This window comes from Calidris pugnax, unplaced genomic scaffold, assembly GCF_001431845.1.
Source record: "Calidris pugnax isolate Ruff unplaced genomic scaffold, ASM143184v1 scaffold36, whole genome shotgun sequence".
NCBI classification, from domain to species: Eukaryota; Metazoa; Chordata; class Aves; order Charadriiformes; family Scolopacidae; genus Calidris; species Calidris pugnax.
Genome location: NW_015090825.1, coordinates 940,545 through 954,574, shown reverse-complemented (window position 1 = coordinate 954,574; position 14,030 = coordinate 940,545). Strand labels below are relative to the sequence as shown.

The 14,030-nt window shown below is 41.9% G+C and overlaps 1 protein-coding gene across 4 annotated transcripts in view; it reads left to right on the top strand.

The window, feature by feature from the left end:
* The window catches only part of RIMKLB (ribosomal modification protein rimK-like family member B), a 62,580-nt gene extending 49,825 nt beyond the window's left edge, over positions 1-12,755 (top strand). For all 4 annotated transcript variants that reach the window (XM_014940145.1, XM_014940146.1, XM_014940144.1 and 1 more), the window contains 4 exons: positions 6,474-6,704; positions 8,563-8,649; positions 10,611-10,814; positions 12,238-12,755. In XM_014940145.1, coding sequence (XP_014795631.1) covers positions 6,474-6,704; positions 8,563-8,649; positions 10,611-10,814; positions 12,238-12,701 — 986 coding nt within the window. In that variant the 3' untranslated portion in view covers positions 12,702-12,755. The remainder of the gene's footprint in view (positions 1-6,473; positions 6,705-8,562; positions 8,650-10,610; positions 10,815-12,237) is intronic.
* The last annotated feature ends 1,275 nt before the right edge of the window (positions 12,756-14,030 follow it).

Genomic DNA, 14,030 nt, shown 5'->3' with positions numbered 1-14,030 from the left:
TTCCCTTATGTTCAGACAGAATTTCCTGTGTTCCAATTTATGTACATTGTTCATTGTCCTGTCACTGGGAACCACTGAGAAGAGTCTGGCTCCATCGTCCCTCAAACCACCCTTTAGATACTTATAAGCATTAATAAGGTCTCCCCTCAGCCTTCTCTTCTCCAGGCTCAAGAGTCCCAGCTCTCTCAGCCTTTCCTCATCAGGGAGATGCTCCAACCCCTCCATCATCTCTGTTGCCCTACGCTGGACTCTCTCCAGTAGTTCCCTGTCCCTCTTGAACTGGGGAGCCCAGAACTGGATGCAGGATTCCAGTTGTGGCCTCCCCAGTGCAGAGCAGAGGGGAAGAATGACCTCCCTCAACCTACTGGCCACACTCTTCCCTACGCAGCCCAGGATCCCATTGGCCCTCTTGGTGACCAGGGCACATTGCTGGGTCATGGGTGGTTTACTCTCTACCAGGACCCCAGATCCTTCTCCTCAGAAGTACTTTTCCAGCAGGTTCACCCCTAACCTGTATTGGTGTCTGTCAATTGGTGTCTGTCACGTTTGGGCACTTCTCGTAGTCACACAGTTCTCAGAGAAATTCCGTAAAATGTATGCGTATGGAAGTCAGTTTGAAAGAAGACTTGATGACTGTAATGTTTTATATTGCTGGATTCATGACAGCACCAAATAGGGAACTTCTGCAAATTTGCCTTTTGTGAATCATTCACAGAATCATAGAATCATTCAGGTTGGAAAAGACCCTTGGGATCATCAAGTCCAACCATCAGCTCTACTCTGCAAAGTTCTCCCCTGCACCATCTCCCCCAACACCACATCTAAACGACTCCTAAACACATTCAGGGATGGTGACTCAACCATCTCCTCAGGCAGCCTCTTCCAGTGTCTGACCACTCTTTCTGTGAAGAATGGTTTCCTAATGTCCAGTCTAAACAGCAGTTCCTGCTGGTTTGATCCATTTGGTCAGAAATGTGATATGGTATGTTATGAACTTCTAGGGGTGGCCAGGCAGTTACCACTTGTCTTCAGGCACAGATTGAAAGGCTTGGTGTTTTTCATCATGAAAACCTGTTTACTGATTCAGGTTTTTCTACTGTATGCATAAAAATAAATGTAGTATTTCTTCCTGAGAAAGTTTCTTCTTCATTACTCTATGTCAGCGTCCCATGGGTTTTGTTCCCCAGGCCACAGCTTCTGACATTTCCAGCTACCTTAGTCTTTTCATCTATCATAAATTATCAATGAGTAATTATGATTCAAATTGCATAAAAATAGAAACTTGGTATCAGTAATTTGATTTACACGTCAGCCTACCCAGGTCTTCTCCTGCCTGTGTAGTAACTACTTTGTGCATTTAGCTTTGCATCCTACCATTCCATTGAAGAAGTTGGCTCTGATTCTTGCAGTGACATGCTGTACTTGGAGGCCTGAATTTGAGTCCTAAGTAATTCCTGATATTGGTGACTCAGTTTGCTTTCTTTTTGACCATTTTCCAAAATTATAATTTGGAATGAAAATGCTTGTATCAATTTATTTGATATTACTGAGATTTATTTTTTGTTAAACATGCCTGATGTTGCTATAATGAGAGGTATAAAAGCTCTGTAATTATCTTTGATATCCTTGCAGATCATTGAGGCTTTAGACCTATTTCCTGAAACTGACTTCCTTCTGGTGAAACATTTGCATTCTTTCAGCATAAAGGACAATTGTTCATGACATGCAAACTGGACACATGAGATATTGCTTTGCAGTAGCTATTAATCTGCTGATGAACTGATTCTTGAAGAGATTGGAAGGGATTTGTGTAGAGTACAAACTGAATAGAACGATTTTCAAAAATGTCTAGCAATTTAAAATGCTGCTTGGGTGTGAATTAAGGTGTTTAGAAGAGACAGAAATCTGTCAATGCAGAAGTGCTGCTTAGAGTTTCTAAAGCACGAGAAAGTAGTATAACTGGGTAGATGAAGGATTGCAGTAGGTGTGAGCCTGCAGTTGAAGAATTGATGTCCTCAGGCTGTGGCTGTGATTGATTTGTGTCAAGAAGTGTGTTTGCCTTGCAGGCTTTACGGGATGGTGTTACAACACCTATATGCAGACGTTTAGCTTCTCCCAGTTGTGTAGTGAGATTTATTGTTGTAGACTCCCATCACAGAGGCTTACGGTCAAGCTTTTTGCCTTGTGTTTTCCTGTAGGGTGGGAAGAAACTCATAGTCAACTTAGGAGTCATACCTGACAGGCAGCAACTCATTGACTCAGTTCTGGTTGTATGTCTTGTTCTGAGGCACTTCATTTGAAATGTGTGCCACCTAAATGATAGCTCTTTTAAGACTTAGGCTTTTTAATTGAAAAATTGTAGTCGTGAAATAAATTTGTTACAGGGAAGAAGGTACTAAAAAACCCCACATGTGTGAATGAAGGCTGGGAAGTTCCAGAATTTTAGGCTGTTTCCAAAGTATGTGCATTGACCCCAATTTATTGAGAATATCTGAATATCTTGCTATGCAAATTTGTTCTGCAATTTTAGATGGTAATGTCTCAAGAACTTTCTTAGGGTATCGATATGTGTCTTCCCATCCTACTGGTAACAGCAGTAGGAGTTTCTGCCTCTTCTTCCATCTTCAGTAGAATTTAATGCTGCATCCATTTTCTGTGGACTTCACAGGTTCATGAGATAGCTTCTAATCTGTTTAGGTCCAAATAAGTCTTTTTAGTAGAGGTCAGAGCTCACCTGCTGGGAATGACAAGCAGCAGGACCAGTTGGGTCAACCAACGAGGAGTCATACATTTACCCACTCAGTTCTATCATGTGCTGCTTTGAGCTGTCTTTGAGATAAACTTGAGACTTTTCAGCATTCTTTGAGGGATGTGGTAGTGTAACTGATCAGATTCATTCCCAGGTGATTACAGTTCGCATTGCAAAAAGTCCTTTTGCACTTTCATCTGAATTCAGTCTTTTTTCAGTGGTGCTCAGGGACAGGACAAGAGGAAATGGGCACAAACTTGAATATAAGAAGTTCCACCTAAACATGAGGAGGAACTCCTTTCCTGTGAGGGTGGCAGAGCCCTGGCAGAGGCTGCCCAGGGAGGTGGTGGAGTCTCCTTCTCTGGAGACATTCCAAACCCACCTGGACACGTTCCTGTGCAACCTGCTCTGGGTGGACCTGCTCTGGGAGGGGGATTGGCTGGGGTGATCTCCAGAGGTCCCTTCCAATCTGATGTGATTCTGTGAATACTGTGACGTTTGCTGTATAATGTTAATGGTCTACAATGTTTCATTATGGAGAGTTTCACCTTGCAGAGGAAGAACAAAGCAAGCTGGTATTAGGGGAAAGAACAAGTCTTGTTCAAGTGCAGGATTTACATCTGGTTTTATAGTGTGATATCTCAACTCAGAAGTTATATCACACGGGGCCAAAGAATCCCCAAAAAGTTTTATGATAACTTAAGAAGTTGTTCCCCAGGCACTGGTAAAATGGTTGTTATATGTTGGAAAAGTTCATAGTATTAGAGAAGCATGAAATCTCTGTTTTGGTGGCTCTCAGTGTTGGTGCTTTAGAGGACAGTCTAGCTGTCTGTTTGCCATTTGTGTGACGCCATGGGAATCTATTGAGAAAGCCAACAAATGGACCAATTTGTTATTTGTCAAGGTATTTCTCTGTGATCTGAACGTCTGCCCTCTGTCTGTTTGTGAGATTGATTCATTGTCCACAGGCCACTGGGAATGTAACTCACTGCTACCGGTCTGGGACCAGGGTGGTACTGTTACTGCAAAGAAAAAGAGAATTCCTGTCCATTTAAAAAAAAAAAAATTGATTAACTCTTAACCATTCTTTGAGTAATATCTCTGTAACATCTGGATTGCTTTCCTTTCTCCCTCTTTGCATTTGTATATCGGTTCTTTGGAAAAAAAAATAATGGTATGAATTTCTTTGTTGCTGCTTTCAGCACACTGTAGTGAATAAATGTGATTTTATCAGCCCACTTGGCAATAAAGACCGTTAACCTGATGGTTAACTGCAGGGTCTCGGGTGGAATGCTGAACACAAGCTTGCTCCAAAATGGCAGAATCTGGCTTTCCTTTTTGCTGTAATAAAGCTGCTTCTGTTTGCAGTGCTGGGTTGCTGGGAGACTGCAGCTAATTTTTATGGCGCATGTCAGTAGTAGTGATTCAAATTATACATTTCATTGAGTAGCTCTTCTCTTTGTTTGTAAACAGTCTTCTGTGAGGGAAGAGATTCCTATTATTTTTAATTTTTTTTTTTTTTGTTCTTCTGGGGAGAACAGTATCCAGACCAGAGAAAATGGTTGAAACTGGAACAAAAGCTGAGATTTGTTCTGTTGATAACGTCGTTGTACTTCCAAAGTCACTCCAGGGGAAATGGTGGCCTGGGCTGAATCTCCATCAGTCTGAGGGTTCGGTCTAATGCAGATATTTGGGAGAATTCCAGGTGAGGGGTGTGCATCTCCTCACACTACTGTTTTTCAGACTCCGTGGTGCAAAGCTTCAGCACGTGGCGTGACTTTGGAGAACAACAGAATAGACCCTGAGAATTAGAAATTAATAGGAGTTAGAAAATCGGGTGGTTTTGGTTCACAGCAGAGATAACAGTGGCAATCTGGGGCTCTGTAGAAAATGCAGTCCTTCTTGCAATGATTATTACACAGCTTGCATGTGGATCAGGACTCGCGTGCAATCACAGCGGCAAAAAGTGGGTGTAACTGGGCGTGCACCTAAATGAGAAAATACATGTGTGAGGTGGAATCTGCCTAATGAGTTAAAAATCCTTTGCTTGCTGAAGCTGGATGCCTTTTCTGGCTAAAGGAGGTAGTTGGTCGTTTCCCGATGTGCGCGTTCTGCTTGGGTTTTTTAGCAGTGCCTTGTTTTTAATCTTCCTTGAGATGCCTTTATCAAATGGTGTGTGTGTGTGTGTGTGTGTGTGTGTGTGAAGCCTGCTGGTTTGTTTTTAATCTTCCTTGAGATGCCTTTATAAAATGGTGTGTGTGTGTGTGTGTGTGTGAATCCTGCTGGCTTCCACACGCCAGTGGTGTCAGCTGCAATGCGGCAGCGCTGGGTGCTAATGAGGTGAGCAGCCCGAGCACCCCTCTGCTTATGTTTTCTCCTCTCGTTGCAATTATGGCAAGATGGGGATTGGAAAAAAAAGGGATCCGTATTGGGTATGGCTCTGATTTGGCCTTTCCAGACTGTGACTCTCTGTCCTCCTGAGGGACCGGGGAAGCACATTTCTGCTTCCATTTTGGGAGTTAGGTGGTTGCTTCGCTATATTTAAGGCAAGCTCTCAAATACGTCCTCGTTGGGAGAAGAAAACAGGAGGTACAGAGAGGGGGACTCCCTCCAATTAATTCACAAGCGCCTTGAAATGAAATAAATTGCGTGTCTTCAGATGGAGATGTAAGTCCGCATTTGAAAAGTAGTATCTTTGGAATAGAGCTAATCAGGTAATTAATTTGGGCTAGATCTGACTAGTTACAGCTGGCCTTTTGTAGGCACAGAAATGCAGATGCACTGTGATTTCTCAGCTCCTCTTCTTTCTCTTTTTTAACCCTTAAGGTGCCGACAGCGGTGCGAGCTGTGTGTTTTATACTGAAGTTAGAAAGTTTTACTTCGAACGCAAGGCAAATAAAGCAAATAGCAAATCCTATTTGTCTTTTCCCATCCTCAGATGTCAGACTGTCTTCATCAATCGTGATGCCTTCCTGTCCAACCCTGTCTTATTCCCATTTCTGCAGCCTGTCTTTCAGTGTTTATTTTTCGGAGACAGAATCTGTAAAATCGTAGGTCATTATTAAGTAATACATTGGTCTTGGTAGCAAAGCTGGTTTTACTTCTAATTCCTGCCTTAATGTCACGGGGTGCTGCCCTGTTAGCTGATAAAGTTATTTCTGAGTACTTATTTAGTATAAATCAGATCATTGAAATTATCTGTGTTAAAAATACTGCTGTGTTTCGTTTTGATTTTTTTTTTAAGGTGTCTAATCTCTGTTACTTTGGCATTATGTTGTGTAACGTGACAATACAGATGGATTAATACAACTAGGGCTGGGAAAGGTGTGAACTGGATCATGTAGGCAAGAAACAGCAGTGGGAGGCAGGAACCTCCTGAGCTGTTGATAGCACTGATGTGAGTGTAGTGTGCAGCTAACACCCATAGAAAGGATGATATATCAACCTATAAAGTAAGTCCTTCATCCTGGGAGGTAGCCCAAGATTCTGTGCCCTAATACAGTCTGTTCATTGCCTAGTCCTAATTTCAGGTGGGTTAAGAGTGACACCTATGAAACAGCACAACTGACAAGATGCATTTTAGGGAGAGTTGTGCTGTTTTGATGCTAACTGTTGAAGTCTGGTATCTCTTTTGTGGTCACACATAGCGCGGTATTTCTTTGTCTGTGCACCTTCTCCTGAAGACCTTGTAGTTTATTGGAATGGTTTTCTCTTCCTTCTTTAGGTCTCCGGGTGAATGGGGAGCTCATTACTGCTTACCCGCAAGTGGTGGTTGTGCGTGTACCAACACCTTGGGTCCAGAGTGACAGTGATATCACAGTCCTTCGCCACCTAGAGAAGATGGGCTGTCGATTGATGAATCGTCCCCAAGCCATCCTCAACTGTGTCAACAAGTTCTGGACGTTTCAAGAACTTGCTGGTCATGGTGTGCCTCTTCCAGACACTTTTTCATATGGTAAGGCTTTTGGATCAGAAGGATAGTAGGGTGGCCTACAGTAATTCGTGCTTTTGAAGTGCAAAAGATAAGAGTTAAGTTTTGGAAATCCATAAAATTAAGCAGCGTGATTATAGTCATAGCATTCAGATTCTGGTTTTGGCTTTGTTGATCAGCTGTGTTGCTTTGGGAAGAGTACTTTAATTGTACTTCAGCCTCCCAAGCAATTAACTTTGTTTGTTATTACTGAAGCACTTTGAACTCTTTTCTGATTCCCTGAAAGAACAGACAAGAACTTGGGGAACTAAACATCACAGGATACTATAAAGATCTAGACTTTGGTGAAACCTGAAAGTAGGTTAAAATTCTATATGAATAAAAATATCTGCAAACATATTAGTTATTGTGAAAGGACCAAAAGAGTACAGGCTCTCGTGTTCAACTTTTTTAACAATTGTTTGGGATTTGTTTCCCACCAGAACAGTTAATTATTAATGTTCCTTGTGCTTGCTTCTGGACACTGGTTCCTGACAGTGTGCTAGATTAGAGGAACCATTTGTCTGAGCTACTCTGATGCTATCTCTGCTTTTAATTACAATATATTACAGAACAAAAGATACCTCTCAGCCTTCTTTTCCTTCTTGGGAAGTATTAGACCTTTCCTTCCCTTTGTGTGGTTGCACTGGTAGGCTTTTGTAATGGGAACCTGACAAAAACACAAACTGGACAAAAGTATGGGTCAAGTATTTCCATCATTTACTATGAAAATACATCTGAGAAGAAACATATCCTTTCTTTTGAGATGTGGTTTCTCTGGCTCTGAGAAAGGAATGAGTTTTTAATTTTTTTGGGGAAGGGGAGACCACGGATGATGGGGTAATTGGAGAATGTCTCTGTTTGTAACTCCCCACTGCTTGTTTTAATGCCTGCCTCTGGAATTTGACAGAAGCATGACTTTTTTTTTTTTTTTTTTTAAATTTTATTTTTATTTTTAACACAAGCATCAAGTTATCAGTGAGAGCTGGCTTTGCCAACAAAAACAGGATGTGCTGAACGACATGTTATTCTAGACACGCATTAAAATCCATGGCAGGGTAGTGATGTCTGCTGCCAGCTTTGTGACCAGTGTCTTGGCTTGACTTCTGGGCTTTACTGCACATGCTGGTAGAGGAGTCTCATCCCTTTGTCTGCTGACTTCCTCCTCTATTTCTTGTACTGTGGTCAGCCTTCTGTGAACTGAACTCAACTCAAATAATCTTGAAGTATCAACCGTAATCACGTCAACGGTCATTAAAAGCTGCTCTCTAAGGTCCTTACAGATGCAATGGGATGAAAAGGTTGAAGTACTACTTCAGGATACAGGGAGAATGAGATGTAGGATACTTAAGCCTTGGAAAGGGGGAGGCGGAGTGACGAGATCTGGGTTGTTGCTGCTCTCTGGATTATGCCTTCTCTTTGTATTTCATGTTGCTTTCCTGGTTTGTAGTTTGGATGGAACTGTTACTGGTCTTACGTCTCTGCTATTTTCCAGCTAGACACTTGAAAAGGTGGGAGTTGATAAAGTAAAAGGTGTAAACTGGAACAAGATGGTAGAATTGAGGCATTCAGATGTGGAAGATTGGATTGAGCCTTTTGGGGTTGTGATCAAGAGGCCTTTGTCAACTTGTGTCTTCCATTTCAAAGGAAGTAAGAGTTAGTATCCCACAGATTGCAAACACCTTCTAAGTCTGAAAATGCTCCGTGACCAAGTTCCTCTTAACTGACAGGTTTTTATGCATTATCTAAGCTGTAAGGGTGGGAGGAATGTATAGCAATTACATCCCCAATTTGGCCACACCAGATTGGTGGCACATAATGTTGTTGGTTTTCTTTTTGCCAGGTGGTCATGAGAATTTTGCCAAAATGATTGATGAGGCGGAAGTGCTGGAGTTCCCTATGGTGGTGAAGAACACGCGGGGTCACCGAGGTGGGTGTGAGGTCAGGGGTGAGGGCAAGGAGTATTCTGAGCAGCACTCTTTTTAAGATTTCTGCCTTGTCAAGGGCTAATAGTTAAGAAGGTCTTCTAATAGGTGTTGGGCTTCTTTGCGGTACATCTAAATTCTACCACCCTCCAACTTCTGAATGTTGAGTATGCTGCAACACTGGGAAGTAGATTTATTAGAACCTAGTCTTGCAATAGCAGGGGCAATAGGGGTTCAAAATTACGGGGCACTGGTGACTTCTATGAGGAAAGCTTTGAACTGGAATAATGGAAGATCTGGCCTTAGAGAAGTAGAGAGAAGCCTACATGGATTTTAGAGGTGTTTCTATATAGGCATAAGAAATGAAACCTTAGTTCATTCAGTCTTAATTTGACTTTTTTTCTGCTTGACTTTCTCTATAATTAGGATCCTGATTTAAATAAAATCCCATGTATTGTTTGTCAAACCGGATCTTTGTTTTTCAGAGAAATATCTCTGACGGTGCCAATGATAATACAGAAGGTTCAGATTAGATTGTTCTTGTAGCAGTCTTTTAAGTGTTGAATATGAAAAAATACATCAATTTAGTTTAATGTTAGACAGTGAACTACCAAAGGAATCTACGTTTAAAATGAAATTCAGAGGTTATTTGCACAGGAGATTCCATGTTCCTCAAGCAGTGTTCTGTGTTATGAAGACCTTGAATCCTGAGGAAGCAGAGGCTGCTTCAGTTGGCCTTTGGAGCACTTGATTGAATTTTTTCACATGTTATTTCTCCTACTTCTGCTACTGCTGCAGTTCTGTTCCTGTAATTAAGATAGTCAATATATCAATTGATTTTTGTATTCTGTTAATACTGTAGCTTGATTGAGGTACGATTCTGCCCCAAAAAGTTTGTGCAGCCTTACTGCAAAATATAAATATAATATGACATATAAGAGTGCTTAAGAAAGAGGGATAGGAGTTGGGAAATGTAGCTAAAGATGGTAAAGGGATGCCTTCTTGTGAGACAAGAAATGAAGTGGAAAGTGGTAGGGTCCGTTTCAGGAGTGACTTTCATCAGTATTTTAAAATTTGAAAAGAACAAAGTCATCTTTGGTGTGCTTTAGAAATGAAGGGGAATGAAATGATGTGGTTTAGGTTAAACAAAACAAGTCCTTGAGATGTTTGCTTTCAGAAAAATCAGTGATTTCTAAAGAGGTTTTTGTGTTTGTTTTTTTTTGTTTGCTTTTGTTTTTTCAAAATTGCAGTACATTCCATTTGTTTTAGGTTTTGTGGAATCTTCTGCTGAATTTATCTTGAATACTGTGGAATCTAAGTGTTTTCCTCTGAACATCGTTGTTCCACTGCAAGGCCTCATTCTGGAGTTGTGAGCTCTTGAAATTACTGGGAAGAGCAGCTCTTCGCAACTTCCAAGTTGTGAAGCAGTTCTGCAGAGGCACATCACCGACTTCAGTATTCTCAGTTCCCTGGTGTTTAACAGCTTTGTGTCACTGGTGCCTGTGTTTCAAAGCTGTAGGCTGCGGGTCCGGTCATCTTGGATGGACAAAACTGTGCTATTAATTAAATGTCTGCTGCTCTTTAAGTATTTCTTCCTTTTTTTTTTTTTCTCCCCCTAAGGACTTGTACCAAAAGGAGTTGAAATGACAAGACCACCTCCTCTATCTAAAGCAGCTTTATTTTCTCTCTTTCTTTCCCTCCTTCCCTCCTCTTTTCCTCCTCCTTTCTTTTTTTCACTCCTCATATGGCTCCCCAAGTGTGTCAGTACTTGAACACTTAATAAGCACCGAAGCAGTAGACACTGGTGTCCACAGAAGAATTTGTTAAACGGGTATAAGCTACAGATGAGGCCTGTGAGAATGGGCAGCGTACTGGTCAGAGGTTTTACTTTGATGTGCTGAATTGTTGATGCAGCTCAAATTGTGGCTTCTTCCAATCTTCCAATGTTCTTCTTCTATTTGTACAGGTAAAGCTGTGTTCCTGGCACGAGACAAGCACCATTTGGCAGACCTAAGCCATTTGATCCGTCATGATGCCCCTTACTTATTTCAAAAATACGTTAAAGAGTCCCATGGCAAGGATGTCCGTGTCATCGTAGTAGGAGGCCGTGTGGTGGGCACCATGCTCCGCTGCTCGACAGATGGGAGGATGCAGAGTAACTGCTCGCTTGGTAGGAAAAGCATTGTTTTATGGTTTCCATCAGAATTTTTTAACCCAGTTGAAAAATCGCAAACCCGACTTGAAATAAGCTGCAGAATTTTATGTTGTATGAATTGTGCTTGCTTTTGGGGGTTTTTGGAGGAGGACATGGGAGTGAGGATTAAATGAGGTGTGTGTTGAGCAAGCGTGGAAGGAGGGGTGATCTCTGCCCAAAGTATTAGATGGATAGGATGGATGAAAAGGAGGGGAGAGGTCTAGGAACACAAACAGAGCAACTGATGTGGCAGCATCATGCTAATGCTGCGCTGTCATTCATTTCATCCTGTAAAGAGAACCAGAAAAGAAGGAGGACAGAAGACTGAGGGAGGTGGACTGGACAGGCAGTTGGTAAGAGGGTAGGAGAGGGTGTTAAGAGAGGAGACTGTTGAAGGCAATAAACAGTTGGATTGCATTGTGCAGCTGCTGAGTGCCTTAAGGCTGTCAAGCTCCTCCCTGCAAACATTTTCCCCAAAGACCATGTCTGGGAGGAAGAGGAAGGTTACTGCATTGATTGTAGCATAATCAGAACCGACTTTCTGCATAGTTTTGGGTGTAGGACAGGGGGTTTTGTGAGGGTAGAAGGAGGATTGAGGTTGCCTGGCTGAAACTGTACTGAAACTGAGCAGGGATGGGATGAAAAGTGTTCACGTGTGCTACAGTTTTGGTTAGTCAAAATGCTCAAAATGCCTCAGAGGTTTTAGTTACTGCTTGATGCTGAGGAAGTAAAGCCTGAAAGATTTTCTGTGTAATTTTTTTGGGGGGGGGGTTTTATTGTTTGGGTTTTTTTTTAAACTTAAGTGTTGTGATAGATGAAGTCTGAGTTGGTTAATACTTAACTGATGGACTGTGAACTGGACCAGCTGAAGTTCAGACACAGATGTTCCCTAATTCTTGCTTTAGAGAGTAACCTATGGTAGCAAGCTGAGAGGGACAAGAGTAGATGATAATGTCTTAGCCCCCTTCCCCCTCAATTATATCTGTTAGAGCTGTAGTCTTATCAGGAACATTTGGTTTAATTTTGCTGAAAGATTTCTTGTGATAACTTAAAAATACGTATGAAAACCTAGGAAGGAACAAGGGTGGTTTGTTAGGTCATCTTTTTAGTATCCCAAGGTCATAAAAGTCTGTGATGTCTTTCTTGATTAAAAAGTCAGCACTTAACTGTTTTTTAAGCAAGTCATTATCTTGACCTGCCTTTGGCAGGTCAGAATCTTTTGAAATCCTGCTGTGGCTTCAAGATCATTAGTAGTCACTGTGGAAAGGAGGTTGCTTTCTGAGTCATCAGCAGATGGAGCTTCCCAGCCAAAAAGCACTCACCAGTTGAGAAGGATGTCAAGTCACCTGTGACCAGACTACAGACAGCAATTTTTTTTTTTTTTCCCCACTTTTTCCAGGTGGTGTAGGGATGATGTGCTCACTGAGTGAACAAGGCAAGCAGTTGGCCGTCCAGGTGTCAAACATCCTGGGGATGGACGTGTGCGGCATTGACCTGCTGATGAAGGACGACGGTTCGTTCTACGTCTGCGAGGCCAACGCAAATGTAGGTTTCATTGCCTTTGACAAGGCTTGTAATCTAGATGTAGCTGGTATCATAGCGGACTATGCCGCTTCTCTCCTTACCCCCGGTCGCTTGACGCGGCGCATGTCCTTGCTCTCTGTGGTGTCCACGGCCAGCGAGACTAGCGAGCCAGAGCTGGGCCCTCCAGCTAGTGCCGCTGTCGACAATATGAGTGCTAGCTCCAGCTCTGTCGACAGCGACCCTGAGACCACCGAGAGAGAGTTGCTCACCAAGCTCCCGGGGGCTCTATTCAACATGAACCAGCTATTAGCCAATGAGATCAAACTTCTTGTGGAGTGATGCCACCTGTAAATAGATGACCAACAGAACTCTCTCTTGTACATTTTTTTCTTTTTTTTTTTTTTTTTTTTTTTTTTCTTTTTTTTTAAAAAAAAATCCAACCAACTTGCAATGCTGTTTATCAGAGAAACTCAGAGGAGCGGGGAAAGGGGCGGGGGGGGGAGTGTCGAGCCAGGGAGCAGAGTAAAAGGCACGCGTGCTGTGATTGCTGCCCCTGTGTTTTTGCAGAACATAAAATTGTGTTCGTTCTTCGGCATCGTTTTTTTTAATGCAGATGCTCAGTTCACGAACCAAGTGGGAATTTTATTTGGATGTATCGCAGTTCATGTCTGTTCACAGGAAAGCATTGGTGCGTGATTCGTGCTTGAAGGTTTTCAGAAAGCTGTCTGGCAGCTCTCTAGAAACTTCTGTGAATTACTGCACCGGTTAAGTCTCTTCTACCTCTGTGACGCTTGATCCTGTAAATTGCTGAGTGCCTCAAATTCTCAATTTGAGTTGAAGATGTTAAATACCAGGCATTTCAAAGTTTCTGGACACCTACTGTTACTGCGCTTGTAGATGGGAGTAAGTTCAGGATCCTTTTAAAGCCATCACTTTCTGATCTTGCAGGATACAGCCTTTCAAATGATGAGGCTGAGAGAAGTGTCGGTTGACTTAATGTGAGCTTTCTGTATAAAATCTGTAATTTGTGCCATCTTGGTATTAACTGACAGCTTTGTGTCTCTATTTCTTTATAAAACTTCTGAAGGAGGATTTACCACTTGCGCTTTTCTCATTTCAAAAGCTGATTCTGTAAGGTATGTAGGGGAATTGGTCATATCCTATTTGTGGCAGAAGTGGCACGTTTTGACTATTTTTTGCGTGATTGGAGAAGATAAACAGCACTGTAATGTTTGGTATACAAAATAATGTTTAATCCAATGTGAAAAAGAATTAACTAGTTTAAAGCAAACGTGCATCGACTTGTATTTGTTAGTGTTTTAGTCTTTTTGAGAGAGATCTGCAATGTTAATGTTCTTTTTTTTTTTTTTTTAATACATGCTAGTCCAACACTCCCTTCTCTATGCCTGCATCTTTAACAGTGGCCAAAGTGAAAACACTGCAGACTGTTTGTTAAGAAAACACCGAGTTAAAGCCTGTACATTGGTGTTGGGGTTTTTTTTTTGGTTTGTTTTTATTTTTTGCTTTTTTTTGGTCGGGGGGGGGAAACATGGTAAGGCGTGGAGGAGGGAAAAGTTGGTTAAAAATGATTAGACATCTAGGGTATTTTAGAATAAAGCTGCAGTTCATACAATACTTACCAGGCTTACTATTTCCCCACTGAACGTA